Consider the following 22425-nt stretch of genomic DNA (forward strand, 5'->3'; position numbering starts at 1 on the left):
TTGTATTTCCAAAAGTGATAGATCTGGACTTGCAGAATACCAGAAATTAATATTTGAATGGCAAGGTTGTGGTACAGTGAAAGATGGGATATAAATCAGTGAAATAAATAAATCTGTATGTTGTGTGAACCCAGAGCAATTGCAACTGTTTCTGACAAATGAATTTGAAAGTGAGTTTAGCGGTTTGACTCCCACATCATGTTAAACCATGGTTAGATTCACATTGATTTAACAGATGAACTACAATTGACTAAATTCATAGAATCATAGACTTGCAGGGCTGGAAGGAGCCTTGGAAGTCTTCTAGCCTAAACGCCTCTCCAGGACAGGAATCCTTGGACCATCCCAGGCTGTCCAACCTTTGTTTGAAAACCTCCAGTGATGAAGCATCCACGGCTTCAGAAGGCAGGCTATTCCGCTGTTTAAGAGCTATCATGGTCAGGAAATTGCTCCTTATTTTGAGTTTGGATCTCTCTCTGTAAAGCATTGGCTCTTGTCCTACCCTCAGGCACCACAGAAAATAAATGCATGACCTCTTCCTTGTGGCAGCCCTTCAAGTATTAGAAGACTGCTGTCATGTCTCCCCTTTGCCTTCTCTTCTTTAGGCTAAATATATGTAGTTCTTTTAATGTTCCTTCATTGAATTTAGTCTCTGAGGACTTCACTATCTTTGTTGCTCTTCTCTCCAGTTCCTCAGCATTCTTCTTGTTTGGGGCAATCAAAACCAGGCATGATACTCCAATTGCAGTCTGACCAATGCTGGGTAGAGCAGCAGTATCACTTCCCATGATCTTGACATTATACTGTACCTCTACCTGCATCTATTGATGCAGCCCAAAACTACATTGGCTCTTTCGGCAGCTGCAGCACACTGTTGCCTCATGCTTAATCTGGACACCCAGATCCTCCTCACAAATACTACTGCCGAGTCAGGTACCACCTATCTTGTACTTGAGCATCTTACAGTTCTCACCACTGAACAGCGTTTTGTTAAACAGAACTCATTGTCTATCAAGATTTTGAACCTTGAGCCTGTTTTGTGAGGTGTTACAAACACCTCCCCCTGCCCCCCCCCTGTTGTCTGCAAATTTGCTGAGCCTCACTTCTATCCCCTCATCTATGTCATTTGTAAATATGTTGAAGAGCACTGGGCGCAGGACAGAACCCTGAGATACCCTACTGCATACCTCTCTTTCATAAAACGTGTTAATCCATGACCAAATCACATTGAAGCTTCTGTATGTTTGTTACTACTATTCTGCCTGTACAACTTAGGTGCTCTGATTAAAAATAACAAGCAACCCATTCAGATACATTCCCTATGGCTCCAGATAGCAGCTGGGCTGCTCTCAGCAGCAGAATCCAAGACTGCCGTCTCAAAAGGAAAAACTCTGAATGAGGCACCATCGACAAGCCTCTTCCAGCTCAGTCAACACACACACACACACACACACACACACACACACACACACACACACACACACGAGCAAATGCTTTTTTTGCCCATTCCGTCCAATCAGAATCTAGTAGGGATGGCTAATAATGATCACTCCGCCCACTGGATCCATGTTTTCCTGCATAAGCTTCACAGTCCTGCTTCTCTGACCCTGTATGTAACCCTTCTGTGCGAAAGCAGCACTTGTCAGAAAGAATCTGGTTTCTTTTGTGGAGAAAGGTACTTCTGCTTTTTTCCCCCCTCTATGTAACACTTGTGGTTCTTAAAGACCCCTGTAATCAATGATATACCTAGTCAATTCTCAAGTAAATGCTGGCTTGTATATGAAAGGTATACTAATTTGTACTTTGCAGCAACATGCCTTTTTTTGCAGCAATAGAGAAATTGGTCTTCCCTGATTTTGGTCAAGCCACCAACAGGTCTTTTCTATTTTTCCTTCTCTTAACTGTCTTTTGAAGAATGATGTTCCTGTTTTGAACCACACAAGAAATGGCTTGAAATATTCTTGAAAAGTGATGGGGTGGCATTTGGGGAACAGTTGGAAAGGCAAAAACATTCATTAAGGAAGTTTAGTGACTGGGATTTATTTATCCAATCAGACTCCTGAGGGCATTAAGGTGCTTTGAGGAAGAGATATCCTAACAGGCAGGAGTACAATGGGGAAGAATATTCTTTATAACTGTTATTTTCTTGTTTTACTGGAGCAATGCAATTTCCAGGACTGTTGACCTTTTGCACTGAAAATAGACAAAATGTGCCTCCTTAATGATCAACACCTTTTTACAGTATATGCTTCTACAGAACTCACCTATCTGATGAATCTCTATGAAAACTTCACCTGCCATAAATGTTCCAGCAAAATGATATGCATTTATTTAGAAATGAGCCACTCCCTGGAAATGGGGCTTATTTTTGAGTAAGCAAAAGTAAGATTCAAAATCTGCATGAAGGAAAGACCTTTATTAGGCTAACTGAACATTTACAAAATACAGTAATTGCAAGCCATCTACTGTTTAATTTGTAGGACACTCACGTTTGGGAATGCGCTGTTTCTCATTGTTGAACATTTTCCCACCTCCTGGCTCCCCCCCCCCCCCACCTTATCCATACATGAGCAAGACCCACTTCTCACTGAAGATCAGAGAGGAGAGTGCCTTGTGGGCTTATCTGCTTTTGCCTCCTTTCAAGGAAAGAGGTCTTGTTAAGAGCACCAAAGGAGGCACTTTGGGGGGGGGGCTGACTTTTTGCACCCCTATATTGGGCAGCAGTTTTTTAAAATAAAAATTGTATTAAGTTTAAAACAAAGATAAAAAACTACAAAAAGAAAAAAACTACAAAAAGAAAAAAACTAAGAGTGTGAAACACACACACACACACAAAGAATTTTGAAGATAAAAGAAGTGACTTCCGACTTTCAACAAGAATATACAACAATTTCCATAATCAATCCCTTACTCTATATCAAACCAAATCACATTATTTCTGTCATTCCATTAACACATTATAAAAATCACTAAATACAATTGCTCCTTCCCCTTATATTAAGGGAAAAAAAAGAAATATATAAACCTCTAAATCAACTTCCCTCCCCCCCAAAACAACATTTATTTAATTATTTCCTTCCTACCACTATTCTATATATTTCTGTCCACTGTAATAAAAATCAGATTATAAAAACATATAGTCTACTTTTATAATTAATAATACTACAACAATCTTAACCCTTTTGTTGTTTATTCGTTTAGTCGCTTCCGACTCTTTGTGACTTCATGGACCAGCCCACGCCAGAGCTTCCTGTCGATCGTCAACACCCCCAGCTCCCCCAGGGACGAGTCCGTCACCTTTAGAATATCATCCATCTTGCCCTTGGTCGGCCCCTCTTCCTTTTGCCCTCCACTCTCCCTAGCATCAGCATCTTCTCCAGGGTGTCCTGTCTTCTCATTATGTGGCCAAAGTATTTCAGTTTTGCCTTTAATATCGTTTCCTCAAGTGAGCAGTCTGGCTTTATTTCCTGGAGGATGGACTGGTTTGATCTTCTTGCAGTCCAAGGCACTCTCAGAATTTTCCTCCAACACCACAGTTCAAAAGCGTCTATCTTCCTTCTCTCAGCCTTCCTTATGGTCCAGCTCTCGCAGCCATATGTTACTACGGGGAACACCATTGCTTTAACTATGCGGGCCTTTGTTGTCAGTGTGATGTCTCTGCTCTTAACTACTTTATCGAGATTTGTCATTGCTCTTCTCCCAAGGATTAAGCGTCTTCTGATTTCCTGACTGCAGTCAGCATCCGCAGTAATCTTCGCACCTAGAAATACAAAGTCTTTCACTGCTTCTACATTTTCTCCCTCTATTTGCCAGTTATCAGTCAAGCTGGTTGCCATAATCTTGGTTTTTTTGAGGTTTAGCTGCAAGCCAGCGTTTGCACTTTCTTCTTTCACCTTCATCATAAGGCTCCTCAGTTCCTCTTTGCTTTCAGCCATCAAAGTGGTATCATCTGCATATCTGAGATTGTTAATGTTTCTTCCAGAGATTTTAACTCCAGCCTTAGATTCCTCAAGCCCAGCATGTCGCATGATGTGTTCTGCATACAAGTTGAATAGATAGGGTGAGAGTATACAGCCGTAGATTGTGAATTTTAACCTTTCTGCAGATTACAGAAAGACATGGTGGGAAAGTAGTCTAAGACAGATCATTGCTTTAGCAATATGTGAATCACCCTATAGTCCTTCGGGGATTTCATGATCCCTTTCCTTTTCTGACATAACCATTAGCCATAGCTTACCGTACCATCTGAACCCAGTCCTCATGACTCGTGAGAATAAGCCCACTTTCGATCCTGCATTATGAAGCTGGCAGTACATGTGTTAGATATGGTTAAGATTAACCACATTTTAGGGCCTGCATGAAGTCTAAATTCTGACTGAAAGTTCCATCAGCTTCCTTGTAGCTTTGTTGGAATAGGAGATGGGGAACAAAAGTCTTCCTCAAAATGCTAAAGCTTCAAAACACATTAGCTGAGGTCATGATTTGAAGCCAGGATTTCTGTAGTTTGTTAAACAAGCCATTGTTGCTTGGTTTACACATAACCCAAGACATAACATGTGTATGGGAGCCAGTTTGGTGTAGTGGTTAAGGCATCAGGCTAGAAACTGGGAGACTGTGAGTTCCAGTCCCACCTTAGGCATAAAGCCAGCTGGGTGACCTTGGGCCAGTCAATTTCTCTCAGCCCTAGGAAGCAGGCAATGGCAAACTACTTCTGAAAAATCTTGCCAAGAAAACTGCAGGGACTTGTCCAGGCAGTTGCCTATGGTCAAGATCGACTCAAAGGCACCAAAAACAAAAAACAAAGACATAATGTGAGGTGTGTGTCTGTGTGGGGGAGTGTTATTATATCACATTAAACCAAAAGTCAACCCTCTGAATCAGGCCACTGTATACACTCTCTAGAGCAGTCTTCTCCAACCTGAAGATCATTCAGATCTATGGATTTCAACTCCCAGAATTCCCACAACAGCATTTGTGTGTTTTTTTCCTAGTTAATGAAGTAAAGCAAAGTGTACAGTATTCGTAGTTTTAATATCTAAAACCCCACCTTAATTTAAAAAAAAGAAAGCTTGCAAACAAAGCACTCACAAAGATTAGGGGGGGCAGGGTTTAGCTGAAGGTGAAAGGTCCCCTGTGCAAGCACCGAGTCATGTCTGACCCTTTGGAGGGACGCTGCTTCTGCGGCGTTTTCTTGGCAGACTATAGCGGGGTGGTTTGCCATTGCCTTCCCCAGTCGTCACCTTCCCCAGCAAGCTGGGTGCTCATCTGACCAACCTCGGAAGGATGGAAGGCTGAGTCGACCGGAGCCGGCTGCCCGAGAATCCAGCTTCCCCTGGGATCGAACCCAGGTTGTGGGGAGAGTTTTGGTTGCAGTACTGCCGCCTACCACTCTGTGCCACACAAGGCTCTATAGGGTTTAGCTAGCCATCCTTAATTTGTAAGCTTCCCTGCTCAGAGAGGTCTAGAAGGACCTTTGGTCTAACATACCTTTCACAATGTGACTTTTGAATAGATTGATAAGGCAGGAATCCACACACATCGAAAAAAAATGCTATATTCTTTCCTAGAAGGGACAAAGAACGAATACTTCAGCTGTTCTTCTTTTAACCGCTACCCCTTTCCCAGTAATTTATTTGGGAAATTATTGACTGGATTTTTTCTTGCCAAGTGCAAAGTTCAATCTTTTGTTTTGAAACATAAACAAATCTGTAAAATGGCAAAACTGCATAGAAAGTTCAAGATCACAGCTATTTTTAAGCAGGATGAAAAAGATATCCTGTTTAAATCCATAAAAACTGTCATGAGTAAGGATGGCGAGCAGGGGGCTCCCACCCAGACTGTCAAGCGCATGCGTAGCACTGAGGAACTGTTCAGCCATTCAAGGAGAGACAGATCGGGACCGCCTTAACCTTTGGGGTTTATATGGCTGGGTTTTTCCCACGCTTCCTCAGTTTGTTAGGATTCTTGTTAAGTACTAGTAATAAATATTAGAGACCAAGTCATTGTCTCAGTGTGTTTCCTGGTAGTCAGGACATCAATCCTAACAAACTCCTACTCCCATCAAAAGAGGGAGGAACAAGCAATTAAGCAGATACATTTAGAAATGTCTTCAGAAAACCAAGAAATGAGGCTCGCCATCCAGCAATTGGCAGCAGCCCTACAACAACACCAGCAACAAGTAGATCTCCAGATCAACACATTACAAGCTGCCATGCTACAGCAGTTACAACAACCAGCTCCGATTAACCCACAACCGGCACCAGCAGCAGCAGCAGCAGCAGCAGCCACCTGGCTCGGAGGCATTATCGGATTGGGAGGGCAGCACTGCTTCGTCCATGGAGGAGTTGTCCTTTGAAGAATTGCCTTCTTTGCCCAGTTCCCATGGGACTTTACAAGCAGACAACATATCTTATCAAGACTCTGGAGGGGAGGGGTCTGAAATGGAATATCAATCTGGAGGGGAGGGTGATGTCATGAGTAAGGATGGCGAGCAGGGGGCTCCCACCCAGACTGTCAAGCGCATGCGTAGCACTGAGGAACTTTCAGCCATTCAAAGAGACACAGATCGGGACCGCCTTAACCTTTGGGGTTTATATGGCTGGGTTTTTCCCACGCTTCCTCAGTTTGTTAGGATTCTTGTTAAGTACTAGTAATAAATATTAGAGACCAAGTCATTGTCTCAGTGTGTTTCCTGGTAGTCAGGACAAAAACATTCCAAAAGGTAAAGGTTTCCCTTGACATTAAGTCCAGTCATGTCTGACTCTAGGGGCGGTGCTCATCTCCGTTTCAAAACCGAAGAGCCGGCGTTTGTCCGTAGACACTTCCGTGGTCATGTGGCCGGCATGACTACACGGAACGCCGTTACCTGCCCGCCAAAGCGATACCTATTAATCTACTCACATTTGCATGTTTTCAAACTGCTAGGTGGGCAGGAGCTGGAACTAGCAACGGGAGCTCACCCCGTCACGCAGATTTGAACCGCTGACCTTCTGATCGGCAAGCTCAGCAGCTCAGCGGTTTAACCCGCAGTGCTACCACGTCCCTTAACTTGTTTCCTACACTGTGTCTATTCATATATAAATCAAAGATGAAATCACTATAGAATCTGATGTCTGGAGCAAAGGTAAAATCTGACATAGTGTTTCTAGGCTTATTTGTACTTTAAGTGCTTACATGTTAAATTGACACCCAGTGTCACAATTCTCTGCCAAGTTGACACTTAGTGCACTTCCAAACAGCACTATTTCTGCTCCCCAGTCCCTCCAAACTGCAAGTTGGTGGTGGGATCATCTTTACTCCTGCAGCCATTGGAACACAGAGGGCAGGGCGGGAACATCATGAGCCCATCAGTGCTCTCTCTCCAGCTGACCAATAGAAAAGTACAAAATGTACCCATGATTCAGTCTGCCCAGCCCCAAGCTACTATAGGTAGATCCACAGCAAAAAAAGAAAGAAAAACAAATTTAAAAAACCACCAAAAAACCCCCTCATTCCATTCAAAAAATGAAATAAATTTTAAAAAATTGCTAGCACGTGCCTGTGCACACATCCATGTTTTTAGTATATGTGTGTGATGGGGCATTTGTAAAATAGTGGGAACAACTGAACGTTTATAATAAGGGAAAGCTGCCTGGCTATCAAGCTGTTATTCACACTACACTGAAAAAGTTGCGAATGATTTCAGTTGTCAGTTTTGCAACCAGATGCTTTTCCCAGGATCGGCGTAAAGGCAAAGAAAAATATGGTCCTGGAGCAACCAAAATCTCTTCAACCTAATCCTCATTGATAAGGATATCACTCTAAATAAAGGAATACATTTTTTAAAAAAAAACTTATTTAAACAAAAACGTATTTTAAAAAATATCGACAAATGGACAGATAATTACTGAAGTTATACAATAAAACAATAATAAATATAACATTAATTCAATATAACATTAATAAAAGATGCTAAACAGAGTACATTGAGTTGTTTTCATGATATAAAAAATGAGTACATTTTTTTTAAAAAAGCCAAGCACCTGAGGTTTTGCATACTGGTTGGTCCCGTCAGACAGAAAAGAGAGATGGGTGGCCGTATAAATCAAAAGAAGGAAGGAGGGGAGAAAGGGGCAGGCAGAAGTCTTGCTAATTTCATCCCAACAATCAGAACAACCCAAACCAGTTCCATCCATATAGTAAAGCAGAGTGATGTCCATTTGTTTGGTCATGATTTGAAAAAAATCTGAGTGGTTGCTCTGAAGGGGAATCTGTGAAGCTGACAAGCCACCTTTCCTCTTTAAGGGATGAAGCCCTGAGTGCGGAGCAGCGGGAGACCTGACACTAAGTGGTGGTGTGAGGCAAAACTTCCTGCTATTGAGAATATTGACCACTCAGGGCTCATAAGGGCAGCACTGTGATAAACAGAAATAATGAATTGGGCCAACAGAGAATCCATGAAACTGCTGAACAGGGGCAACTGTCTGTCTGTGGTGGACCAGGGCAAAAGGCCATCAGAAGTGCCCTCAAAGAGCTCACACAGCAAAGGCCTGTTATAAAATCAATTAAAACAAATGAATAGGCTAATGCACATTAAGATAAAAGCTGGAGTAAAAACAGCACCAAAGATGAGCTTTTTAAGGACTGTTTTTTGTTACTGTTAGATGAAAGAATAATGGAGGGGGAGGGGAGCAGATCTCAGCACAAATGATGGGGAGGCAGATCTGGTCAGACAATCAAACGAGGTAACTCCACCTTGTAGTAGCTCGGCCTTGCTCCCACCGAAAGATGGGATTCAAATCACTATTAGTATTATATCACTGCAAAGCTGTTGTAATATCATGGTTTGTGATACTGAGCTAAGCCAGTAACGATCCCTTTTATTCAAAGGGCTCATCCAGACATCCTACTAACTGTGGCACAAAGATGTCCCACTAACAGTTTTGGAGAGTATCTTCTTGCAGCTTTTCTCTTATCCTCAGCCCACTCTGAGACAGCCTAACCGCCTCCTTAGCTGTTCTATTTTTAAAGTAGTGTTTTCTGTCTTCTCCTGACATAAGTCGTAGTGTGCCAATGGTCTTGGTAATGAGGTAGTCATGGACTGACACCGGCTGGCTGAGGCTGATGTGGGCACACTCTTTCCTGTCCCCCCGCTCCTATTATTGGGCCCTGCCATCTGTGGCCAAGTTGGCTTTGGCTGTGGGAAAAGATGGACACCTGGATTCTGCAGAGGGATCTCCTTGTGTAATGCCTGCCATGCTCTTTGCAAAGTATTGGTCTTCTGGTAGACCACTGGACCTGTTATTAAATGTATGATTAAAATAAAGTAATCTCGCTCTCGCTTTTGCTTTTTTACTTTTAAGAAAAAAGAGAATATTTTATTAACATAAAACTAGCTCCGTCCTCTAACAGATGAAATCGAGATCATATAGGCACATATGGCTCCATCTTCTCATTTTTAGAATGCCAAGACGTTCTAGACCAATGTTTTCTAGATCAGTCATTCTAGATCAGCATGCTGGCTGAGGAATTCTGGGAGTTGAAGTCCATACATCTTAACATTGCCAAGGTTGAGAAACACTGTTCTAGGTCATAAAGAACACATCCCCTGAATCCTATTTTAACATCAGGAGTGTAAATTTATTTCCTTCTACATAGAAAACATATTTTTGTTGAACATGAAGCCAGGCTTTTTAATAAAGTGTCAAAATCATGTTTTTGGAGTATATAGTAACTCAGCATCATAACCATATATTTACCTACTATGTTTTTCCTAAAGTTGTATTATCCTATGTATTAACTTGGGACCAAAAAAGAGCCATGAAGGAACATGACAAAATCATGCAGACCAAAAAGCCCTCTAACATCTTAAAACACCAATAGAAAAAGCCTGATATCCATCCTTTTTCAAACATTCATTGAGGAATTCAATAGAAATGAAACAAAATGTTCTGATAAATTAACTACTGTACATCTCTAAATCATAAGAAGTGCATTTTGTGCAGTCCTTGGTGCTCTCTGAGCTTGGTTGGTTGCTTGTAGATGTTTCATTATCCAACTAGGTAACGGCATCAATGGAAGTGTATTTTCCATTTCTTAAAACTTGGGCACATTGATTTTTTGTACATATATTAACTTTATTCATATGATTATTAAATTCATACAAAATTGGTTTGGTTTTTAAAAAACAGAGCTATCAGGATTGTATTACTTTCATCTGTTATATTTCACCAATAAACAAGCAAAGAGAATATCATTAAACAAATGTTCAAGGGTCTTTCACTGGATCTGGGGAAAAAAGGAAGGGGCTTTGGGTTGATTTGACAGGTAAGAAATTGTATTGCTGGTTCTGTCCCCAAGGACTGTATTAAAAACGTTTTGTTGTTTTTGCTAACAAAGGGTTTTGCATACCTTTTACTATTTTTTATGACTTTGGAAGGGAGGATGTGCCATTTTACCTATTCAGTGCTAGTTTGCCCATCTGGGATAGTTCCAGGTGCAGCTACTTGCTAACAAGACTATTATTCTCTTGTAGCATTTTTAATTTGGGATATTCTGCTGCTGGAGTGAAAGTGAGAAGAATTCTCTGCCAGTTTCCCTTCTATCTCAAGTGACAGGAAGGCTGATTGACCTGTTCCAGGCTACCAGCCTTCTGGAGCTGGCTGTATGGTGGCATGGAGAATGGTCCAGGATGAAGCAGAGGGAGCTGTCTTAATGCATCACTTGAACTCCCTCCTGTTTCACCACATACCCCTCCTCTGCCCCACTGACCTGTCAGCAGGGTTACAGTATTTTTTAAAACAGTCTATTGCTTAACTATCACACAGGCAACTTGAAAGGGAGCTGGAGCCTCCATCTTGGGTACCTGCCCACATTCACCCAAGGCAACCCCTTCTTTCATGGAGAGGGATTAGTGGTGGTTTTTCCTACCTGCTGCTGATTTTGGGTGAGAGGGGAAAGAAAGCCAGTGGAATCTGCCAATCACTGCCCTTAAATTGTCCTGCAGCGTGCGTATTTATTTATTTATTTATTCATTCATTCATTCATTCATTCAATTTGTATAGCCGTCCATCTCAACAAGTGACTCTGGGTGGCGTACAACAATAAAAAAATAATTAAACAGTTACAATTAAAACAGTTACAGTACAAAATAAATATACATGGCGGCCAAGTAAGCAATGTAAGATGTTAATATAGCCAAGAAACAGGACCATTACCGCATTCGGGGCCCCAGGCCTGGGCACATAACCAGGTCTTCATGGCCTTACAAAAGGCCAACAGGGTCAAGGACATCCTGATCTCTGAAGGGAGAGTATTCCAGAGGGCAGGAACTACGGCTGAGAAGGCATGCCTTCTAGTCCCAGCCGACATTCTTTGGCTGACAGGATCCGTAGCCCAATCTACCAGATCGAATTGGACAGGTAGAAACAACTGGGAGAAGGTGGTCCCTTAGGTAACTTGATCCCAAGCCATGAAGGGCTTTAAAGGTGACAACCAGCACCTTGAATTGCACCCGGAAGCACACCAGCAACCAATGCAGCTCCTAGAGCAGTGGTGTTACATGTGTCGAATATCTGACTCCACTTACTACCCGGGCAGCTGCATTCTGCACCAGCTGAAGCTTCCGAATGCTCTTCAAGGGCAGCCCCATGTACAGCGCATTGCAGTAATCCAGATGGGAGGTCACGAGGGCATGAGTGACAGTGAGTAGTGCCTCCTGGTCCAGGAATGGGCGCAGCTGGCACACAACCTGAAGGTGTGGAAAGGCCCTCCTAGCCATGGCTGTCACCTGCTCTTCCAGCAGGAGCTGTGAGTCCAAGAGGACCCCCAAATTGTGCACCGGGTCCATCTGCTGCAGTGCAACCCCATCCAGGACCAACGATGGAAAAACCTTGTCACCGGAAGGCCCACAAACCCAAAGCCACTCAGTCTTGCTTGGGTTGAGCCAAACTGTAACTTGCAAGCCTTGTTCCTGGGTCAGATTAGAACTTGGCTGTTGGGACAGCACAAATTACTCAGCATGTTTTCTGCTAACTCATGGACTGGAGGAATGTACCTCAATAGCTCTGAGGAAGAGCTTAAAGAATGTCCTGTCCAGATCTCATGTCTGCCATGCCTACCTACCTACGAATTAATGTTGCTTATTATGTTAAAATGGGAAGTTTTGATTCTGCTAGGTGGCTCTTCTTTAAAACTTGGCCCAATCCAGGCATGGGCCGTTCCTAATGCATGGATGGGCAGAAAGCAGGTCTGGAAGTGCACCAGAAAGATATTGGTAAGGTTTCTGACTCATTTGTCTGATAATTTTGGGGAAGGAAGGAAGGGAGGGAGGGAGGAGCTGAGGCCTGCTGCCTCTGAGCTGCTGGCTTAAAAAAAATCTCACAGCAACCCTGATGTACCTTGCTTTTCTTCTGGGCAGCTTCCAATTAGTTAACTTGATTGTACATGGAATATTGCATTAATACATCAGTTAAGCTCTCTCAAAGTGATGAGTATCATAGGTCACAAGAACCAAAACAGTACCATCCCGTTCTCCAATTATTTACTTATAAAAACATTGAAGAAGCAGTTTTAACCAAGTAAATAATATGTGCTTTACCTAAGAGTACATCATCTCTGAACACCTCTGTTGATGCTTCCAGTCAAGGGCACAGCGTCAGCATGAAACCACTTGCTAGTTTCCTTTGCATATGGCATGTTTTGCCTGTGATTTTTCTGAACTGGAGTTGGACCTTTTGCTTTTTGTGCTGATCTTTGATTTTAAGCAAATAATGTCTGACTCTGCTGCCCCCAACTCCCAACACAGCTAAAGTCAGCAAGGCAGGAAATGCTATTTTATCTTAGTTTTTGCTTTGGTGTTTAAATACAGTAATGCCAGCTACAAGCAGCCAACCCCAGCTCTGAAATCACTCTTTATTGAATAAGGAAAATTGGCTGTATTTGCCAATTTTATTAGTTTACGAACCACAATAGCTGGATACATATGACACATTAAGCTAAAATAAACAACCCACCTTGTGGCAGATCATAATGTCTGCATCCTGTCAATTGCCAGTTTAGATTTTGTCCCAGATGGGATCATTCAGTTGAGCACATGGGTGGTCATGTTCTTATGTTAAAGCTCAACTCCAGCAGGACGGTCTATGGGTTAAGAGCCCTCCATACCTTTTTCTTTTTCTGCAGAGAATGAAATATGTGTAACAGAATTAGTTGAGATATTGTAAACAGTTGCATGGTGTAAGGAATCTTGTTCTTTTAACTTGCACTCAGCTCCTGGTTCTACACAATATCAATCCATATTGTGTAGATTTCCTGGCAACCACGCAGAAACTTTTTCTTTCAATTCAGACCCCTTCTTCTTCTTTCTCTTAGCAGAGCATGGCCAAGGCAAAGATCGTAGTTGTCGGTGCTGGTCTGATGGGTTTATCCACCGCCGTGTGCATTTCAGACTCCATTACAAACTGCAGTGTATCTGTCATGGCTGATCGATTTTCTCCCAACACGACCAGTGACGTTGCTGCAGGAATGCTTATCCCACATCTTTATCCAGGCAAGCAACATTTACATTTCAGAAGGCAAAATATGAAGTTGTTTATATTATGGCTTTTTTCCAGTTTTACTCTGTAGCCCACAAATCCATTTTCTAGGAAGTACAGCTGCAGTTTCAAGGGACAATCTTCCAGCCTCTTTAACTGGTACATCTTGAGTAAGACAGCCGGAGCTGTCGTAATCTCTTCAGAAGTGACACTATTTGCCTGTCTTTAAGTCTGGGCGCCTTTCTAAAAGTTACAGAGTAGCTCCATGCTCTGTGTGGTGATATGGTCTATGACTTGTTCTGGACGATATTAAGGTCTGCTGAATAAATCTCATAAAGTCCTTAAATAAATCGCCCATGTCAGGAAGAGTCTATCTTACCTTGCATCTTGGGAAGAATAGTTTCCTGCCATTTTACACATGCCATTCTAGTTGTACATGGGTGTTATATTCCATCATACAATTGTTATTGATGGTGATGGTGATGGTGATGGTGATGGTGATGATACAAGCTGTATTTGGCAACAGGATCATAACACACACTTATGTTCTACAACTGGCCTGTACAAGATTTCCTCACTTTACCTATGCAGATAAATGGCCACGTGCTTTTGATTTAAGCCCCTCATTTCTTGCATTGGGCCCTACAAAGAGGTCCAAATGTGATGCTGTGGACCCAGCCTTCATTGGCTTGTTGCACTTGCCCTCCTTCTAATACGTATGTTGATTTGGTCAAATTCTGAATGGTGTCATCAGATGATACCAATAGCAGAGTAACCAGGAGAGAGAGTTCCCTTGGTGTAGGATAGGAGAAACTTCGTTGGAGCCATTTTTTGCTCAGGATACTCTTTATCGTTGCCCTTATTCTGCGAGAAAAATGTAGCACGCTTAAAAGATTTTCTCTTTCATTGTTCAGAAACTGGAAGTGGCATTGCCTCTGTTCCCTGTAAAATCACCAGGCCAAGGCTGCCGCAAAGGTTTGCCCATGGTGCCTGCCCTGGTGCCTCAGTGACCATGCAACAGCATCTTCTTTATTCTGAATTCTGTAACTACCTCTGCACCTCACTCTATGTATTAGCTGTTTACCTTGGGAGCGAGTGGCTTCTGTTTTCAGCTGCATTTGTAGTTAGGACTCACAGGAAGAATCAACCATCATGTTGTATAACTGGGCTATATGCAAACCAAACAATTGTCTCATGTCACTGTTCAGCTAAATGTGAGGAAATAAGTCATTGGGAAGAGTCCTGCTCTTGCTGGAGAAAGGGAGTAGGTAAAGACCTTTGTGATTCCTCCTTCCTTACCCTACGACTCCTTGTATTTTTGGAAAAATTGTCCTGGAGGTCTGGATGGCATCCCAAAATAGCATGAATAATGTGTGTTGGGGTGTGTGTGTGTCAGAGGCAATTTGCTAAGACCATCTCTCTGCCTTCTTCCTTCAGTGTGGAGTCCCTGCTTAGTTCTGAAAACCTTCCATTACCAGTTTGTATCCAACACAGAGATTTCAGTGCAACCCGATCTTTGTCTGCTCTCCCTGGATTTTCTTAAAATGGTTTCCCTCCATTTAAAATATATTTTCTTTCTTCTCTACAGGCACACCTGTTCATCAGCAGAAGGAATGGTTTAGGGAGACTTTTGACCATCTGTTATCCATCTGTAATTCCTCAGAGGCTTCAGAAGCTGGGATTCACTTGGTATCTGGGTAAATATGGAGTTCACTAACACTTTTGTGATTTCTTTCAGCACTGTGCTGAGCAAGCCTCTCAGTTAGGGCATGCTCAGGAGGCATATGATACAGCTGGGGCTGGATGATACTGGTGGGAGTCCAGAAGAGAATCCTAGTCTTGAGTTCTGCAGAAGAAAAGCAGGATATAAACACATATTTTAGAATTGTATTTTGTGATCCTTAAACTGGTTTTGGAAATTCTTTACGGGAACATTAATATGTTGCACTGACACTTAACTTGATTTTCTCTTTTAAAGAATATGAGTTTCAGTTTTCAGAAGCCGGTCCTGGGCCTACAATTTTCATAAAATGCTGTTGATTTATAAGAGGCTCATTGACTTCCCATGGTACCTTATATTCAAAGGCAGGTTTGGTATTAAATGCCAGTTATCAGCAAGTAACATCAGAAGATAGAGTTGCTTTCAAGTTCTGCCTATGGGCCTCCCACAATGCAACTAATTGGTGACTGAGAAATAGGGTGCTGTACTAGACTGATCTTGGCTACGTTCAGCTGAACTTCTCTTTGTTCACACAGAAAGTTGTGATGGATTTGGGAACTTTGGGATGGGCTGATGTAGAGGAGGAAGGGGGAAAAAATCTCAATATGTCCATAGCCCAACAGGGGAGAAAGATCCAAGGTTGTATTGAACACAACCCATTTGTCTTGTTGACTAGCTTGCTGGTGAGGCTGATTATAAATCTCTTCTCATCTGTATAGCATTTATGTGGAAGGTATGTATAACAGAAGCTCCTTCTAAGATTCAGAAGCTCCAGGGCAAATGTGGAATTACAACCAAATACAGGCTGCCTTACCCTCATCTGGATATACAGAACAGTATTTTTGTACAGCTAGCTGCTGGATATTTATAGAGCTCTGAACTACTAATTACCATTCACCCATTTTTTCCTGCCTTACTTTAGCTCAGGTATTGGGAAACTCCAATCTGTGGGTAGAACTAGGCCTGTGGGGGTCTCACCTTCCAGTTGCTTACAGTTTCAAAATAAGAAAACCGTGAATATAGCAGACGCAGGAGTCTGGACACGCCTGCAGTCAATACTTTGTAACACCACATTGTTTTTCTGAGCACTTTTGTGTGCTATTCAGGGGTGAGCTAAATGACTCAGCTGCTCTAGAGCTGTCCTTGGCTCACATCCCAGAATGGCCACCCATGACCCCTGCTGGGATCTACAAACTTCTTCTATAGCTGCAAAATGGCAAGACTGTGAGAGGAGACTTAACTCCCATTGCACTGACCACCAAGAGGCACCACATGCCCAGGTTCATCTGTATTTGGATTCCTCAGATGTAAGTAGCCAGTTACAGTGGGGCTGGAAAGATTCCCCTTGTTGTGATTGTGGTGCTGATATACAAACTATTAAACATATTGTGCAAGACTGCCCATGATGTGTGTTCCCTGGCTCCTTAGAAGATCTGCACGAAGCAACACCAGAAGCGATTGCATGGATAGCTGAACTGGACATCCAGTTATGAGGCTACTGCTGTATCCCTGCAGAAGTTTTGTATATAATTGTGTGTATATATTTGCCTTTTCTCTTGTCATGTACTCATTATACACTATATATAGCAGCCAGATTTATTCTGTGGGGTTCAAACCCTCTACCAGGCATTGAACTCATAGACCTTCACACTTTAGATGACTATATACAGTGCATTAGCTTTAAGAGCTATCCAGGTCCTGGTGCTCAGCGGTTGCAGGAAGAGATGTCTAGAAGCTTCATCAGAATGATATCTACAGTCCACTTGCCCTTAGGCTCTCAAAGCAGAGAGATACAGATGTTACATTAGGTCATGCCCACATGTACTATATCCTGCACATGGGAAGTCATATAAAACCCCATACAGTTCTGGCAGGGGTTTTTCTTGGTCTCCCTGTTCTTGGTTTTTCTTGGCTTTAGCAGTTAAATTTAACTTTTTCAAACAATATTTCTCACAGTTGAAGTTGGTGCCTTGAATCATTTAGAGATTTTTTTTTATAGCCTTACCCTACTTTATAAGAGTGAATCATCTTTATTTTCAAAGGTTTAGATAGGTGCTTAGAGGATCACATGATTATTGAAAGTAGACAGTCACAACCTGAGAGGTTAAAAAGGTCAGAATATTTGTTTATATATGGAATTCTTCTCTTGTGGCTAATTGTAGCCTACTGAGTCATTCACTTCTTGAGGCCTGATTAACAACTTTACAGTAACAACAACATCTTTGAGTGAGATGGGCAGTGACTAAATTTGAAATATAATATAAAATAAAAATAAACAAAGTAGCACTGAATCAACTGGAAAGACCCAGACTTCTATACCTGAATATTCACTGTTTTCTTATTTTGAATCTGTAAACAATAACACATAAATAGTAAATATGCATTCAAATTTGCAGAAAGTTGTGTTAATTATGGACCATGTAGAAGCTGTGTCAGGTTCTATTTAGTTAGAGATCATTGAGACATCCAGTTTGACTGGTGTTGCCTAAACATCACATTGGCATGTGGATTAGGAACTCAACTTTGCTGAAGGGTTTTATTTGGTGAATTTTTAAAAGCTTGTTTTTAAACAATTATTTCAGGGGGGATCCTTAACACCGTAGAACATCTGTGTTTACACTCTTACTCTCTTGCATGTTAATAAGCTGGCAAATATTTAAGGCTATTCCTGAGGAGAAGATGCCATTCTGGTCTGATGTGGTTCTGGGCTTTCGCACAATGACCAAAAAAGAACTGAAGAAATTTCCACAGCATAAATATGGTCAAGCTTTTACTACACTGAAATGTGACTGCCCATCGTATTTGATTTGGCTGGAGAAAAGGTATGTGTTTTTATTCAGTTTTTTTTAATTGAAATTCAGCAATTCAGTAAACAAGTATGATCCAAAACATTTGGTGCATTTCCCCACTCTGTTTAACTTTTCCTGACAAAATTGTAGGTCAACCTTATAATGCCAAAACTGATAAGACCCAGTTAATAGGTATGAATATTGTGGTGAACACCTTGCTAAATCCTGGCAAGTAAATAAAACATAATCTCTTGTCATTTAAGGCTTCCATCTTGAGGGCACTCTTTGTAATAAAATATTTACAAACTAACTTTTACATGAAGATTCAGGGATAAGAGGGGATAAGGGGGGATTTTTCTTCTTAAAAATCTACAGGTTACTATTAATAGGTAATTTTAGGCAGGTAGTTTAAAAGGATGTTCCACCAAGAATAAAATTCTTCCCAGTCAGATCTATGACATTAAAAACAGGAATTAGTAATTGCACCAGTCTGCAGTGGCATCTTTCCTAGGTATGTGTTTCTTTTCACCAAATATGATTCAACAAAATCTGGGAAATTAGAATATAAGACATTGCAAAGCTAGACTGAAATACTTGTTACGTCACCATGCATTCAGGAGAAAGCTTCTGACTCCAGAATAATGTAACATTTTTGTTTGTGTCCATCCATTAAATCAGCAAAGCAGACTGGCCAACAAGGTCAAGTAAAAGACAATTTATTATGGATCTTGCTGTGCCTAAATTAATTTAATTCTGTTCTGAATTGCTGCTACAAAGTACTTCATCTCACAACTTTGCATTAGCCAGATCTCTCCTTCTGGGTCTGTCTGGGATTATACCCCATTCAATTTCATTGGGTGACATTGGGTTCTAATATCAGCTAGATATTAATGTGTGCTCAGAAATGATTGTCTTCTTTTCTCCAAATATAGCACAGCATTTGCACCTGCACTTATGTCTAATGGTCACTGGTAGACTTTAGTATCCTCCTGGACTTGTTTAAACCACCTAAGCTAGTGGCCATCATTTCATCTTACATCAAGGAGAATTTTTATGCCTAAATAATGTATACATTGTCTGGTTCTTATCCATGAATTTATCAGCCACCAACTTGCTGGACAGACATATGTTCTACATAGTTTTCTCCAGCCTGATGCTGTCTGGTGATAATGCTGTCTGGAGAAGACAGGAGTTGTAGCCCAACACATCTACAGCCACCCTATTAAAGAAGACAGCTTTTGTGTTATACAAAAGAGATCCCTTTTAAATATTTGGACATTTTTACCCTTTTGCATTCAAGAGTGAGGTGATGGAGGATACAAGTCAAACATTACCAATAGTTAGCTGGTCATTAGGTTGTACTGCTGTTTTTTACACCGCGTTCAGCTGTGCGCTTCTTGTTTTACAGCAATTATCTGTGAAAGCTTTTTTTTCTTCTTCTTCTTCCAGTCCTACCTGCTGTCTCTTGGGGCATGCAGGCCCTGTCATGTTTCATTTTTTAAACAACACTGAACAAAGTACTGAGGCTCTGTTAAGCTGCAAAATCCATTTAATACTTGTCAGGTGGGCTTGTGGGCAGAGACCTCTGTTGCCCCTCATTTCTGTTTTACTCTTTTGTGATTTCCCAGAGGAGTATCCCTTTCTCCATGCAATGCCCTGGCACAAACCCATTGCCGGGAGGGCTGATAGGCTTCCTTGAACAATGGAGTAGGTCCAGGGAGCTGGGAAAAAAATGATTAAGATTTCTACTGATAAATGTGCAATTTATTAGACATCATTACAATGTCCCAACCACTATTTCTGGTACTTTATCAAAAGACACCAAAAGGGAATCAGTAATAAGCACTTGGCTGGAACATATGAACCCCTATGGTGGATAATAAGAATTTTCATTGGGATGCAGCCTCTGCTCTGAATGTAGCGTAGCTTGCAAATATATTCGGTTATAAAAAGTCCTGCCAAGTTCAAACTGTAACATGATTGCATGTTGGCACAGGCTGGGAAATAGGAAACTAAAGTTGAGCTTTAACAAATGTGCCCTGTGATTGGGAAAGATATTGTGTAATGTCAAGCTAGGATTCAAGGGCTTCATTAAGCAGTCCAGGGCTTTTGGATGGACACTCTGTGTAGCCATCAGGCAGTAAGTTCTTTCATCCATGTTAAATTGTACTTGGTGTCTTTTATTAACTAGGCAGATTTTCCAAATCAAACTGCTCAGAATCTTGGGGCCAAAAAGGACTGTGTGTCTGAGCAGAGGCCCAGCAGCACCTTTACACACTAGGATCCCAATCCATATCATAAAGACACACTCCATATCAATTAAAGAATAGGCTTTTCTTATAGAATCCCGTGAATTTCCCTGCCAAAATAAACATTTGGGACATTTTGACTTGAGAATAAAACTAACATTTGCTGAGAAACAAACTGAGCAGTATGCAAACCCTAACCCTAGCCAGAATCTCAGCCCTGCACGCTCTGACATATTGCAAAGGCTAAATGGCACAGGGAGACTTTTATTCGCCACTGGTTTCCTCATGATTTTTGTAAAATTCAGAATCTGTTGGAAATGGATTTTTGCAGTTTTGGGCTGGGTACATCAGTTCTGTGACACTTGAATATTACACAGTACCTTGAAACTCAGTTTCCCAATTGCATGTGGTCTTAGGCCCCAAGAAGCAGACACCTAGCATTCTCACAGGTGCACAGAATTCAGCGTGTGATTCTTTTGATCCTGACTCTGCACTTTTTCTGGAACCCTTAAAAACAGCACATTAAAGAAGGGATCCAGTCCCAGTGGCCAAGGAGGATCTATAATTGGCTGGACATTTCCCATATGCTACTCATAATCTTTTGGTCTCTCCAAAGGCATGAATTCTTATTTTAAAAATTGACACCATTCATCATTTTATTTGCTGCTTGAGTAACAGTTTTCCATGAATGAGATATCACACCATTTTGATGACTGCCTTTCCTATTAGCTGACCTCATAGCTGAAAAGTGATAAGAGAAGGCAATAAGAAATATCCAGCACTGTGTTCCTACATGCATGTTTCCTCTTTAGATGTCATTCTGATGGGATCTGGGCCATAGGCAACTGGAAGAAGCCACAGTGACATCTCATGCATTATGACATCATAATGCAAATGACCTGAATTACATAGTTTGTGTCATGTGATATCATATGATACAAATGAAGCACAATACAAAATGTGTTCATTTTTGTGTTGATGTCATGACCCATGAAGACATGGGGAAACACACACACACACACGATTTGGGCCTCTCTTTGTTCTCTCTTCAGTTTTGCATTTCAAATTTGTGATCTTACTCTTTGAACTATTTGATCTAAGTAAAACCTTACCAATAGAGGATTCAAAACTGCCATCTTTTTATCTCTGACATATTATTTGCAGGCTGAAAGAAAATGGAGGCCAGGTGCATGCTAGGAAGATAGAAGATCTTTGGGAACTGCACCATGACTTTGACATCGTAGTAAACTGTTCAGGCATTGGTTCCCGAAAACTCACAGGTGACCTAGAGATATACCCCATCAGAGGGCAAGTTCTCAAGGTTCATGCTCCTTGGATCAAGCACTTCATTCGTGATGGCGATGGCCTGACGTACATCTATCCAGGGATACACAATGTAACATTAGGTGGGGCAAGAGAAAAAGACAACTGGGAGTTGTCCCCAGATCCCATTATCAGCAAAAACATACTTGATAGATGTTCTGCACTTGAGCCTTCACTTCGGACAGCTGAGAATATAAAAGTAAAGGTGGGCCTGAGGCCATCTCGGCCAGCAGTGAGACTACAGAAGGAGGTACTGATCCACAAGAGTGAGAAGTTGCTGGTGGTTCACAATTATGGCCATGGGGGAGGTGGCTTTTCAGTACACCAGGGTACTGCCAAAGAGGCAACTCGGCTGGTTAAGGAGTGCCTTGAAACCCTGGCAATACCTGGGTGTAAAGCAAAGCTGTAAGGAGGGAGGGAGGGACTCTTTTGATTGTTAGTAGAATTAGTAGAATCTCTACCAAGATCCTTGGTAAAATTAGGAACTTAGATGTGAAGTAAAATCTGGAGGAGTGTCATCCAGCTGATTATATGTCAGTCACTTAATTACTCAGTGCTTGTGGCCCTCTTAGGAAATCATATTGTCATAAAGCACTGAGACTGAAGGGAAGAAGGACCACCACCTGCTAGTCTTGATCTATCAGGAAGACCCTACTTTAGAACTAGCAACCTTCAGCTTTTTGTAGCTAACTCATGGGAAGCAACTACCCCAATTGTAGTGTAGCGGTTAAGGTGTTGGATTAGGAACAGAGAGAACCAGTGTCAAGTCTGCCTCAACCATGGTAGCTCATTAGGGGATTTTGGGCTGGTCAGGTTCACTCCCAGCTCAA

At 41.7% G+C, this 22425-nt stretch overlaps 1 protein-coding gene across 1 annotated transcript; it reads left to right on the forward strand.

Moving 5' to 3' along the window:
- The first annotated feature begins 1543 nt into the window (after positions 1-1543).
- DDO (D-aspartate oxidase) lies at positions 1544-22006 on the forward strand. The gene is made up of 5 exons (XM_063311201.1): positions 1544-1675; positions 13354-13528; positions 15103-15211; positions 17880-18056; positions 21437-22006. The coding sequence occupies exons 2-5, from the start codon at positions 13357-13359 to the stop codon at positions 22002-22004; spliced, it is 1026 nt and encodes a 341-aa protein (XP_063167271.1). The 5' UTR covers positions 1544-1675; positions 13354-13356; the 3' UTR covers positions 22005-22006.
- The last annotated feature ends 419 nt before the right edge of the window (positions 22007-22425 follow it).

The sequence above is a fragment of the Candoia aspera genome, chromosome 1, assembly GCF_035149785.1.
Source record: "Candoia aspera isolate rCanAsp1 chromosome 1, rCanAsp1.hap2, whole genome shotgun sequence".
NCBI classification, from domain to species: Eukaryota; Metazoa; Chordata; class Lepidosauria; order Squamata; family Boidae; genus Candoia; species Candoia aspera.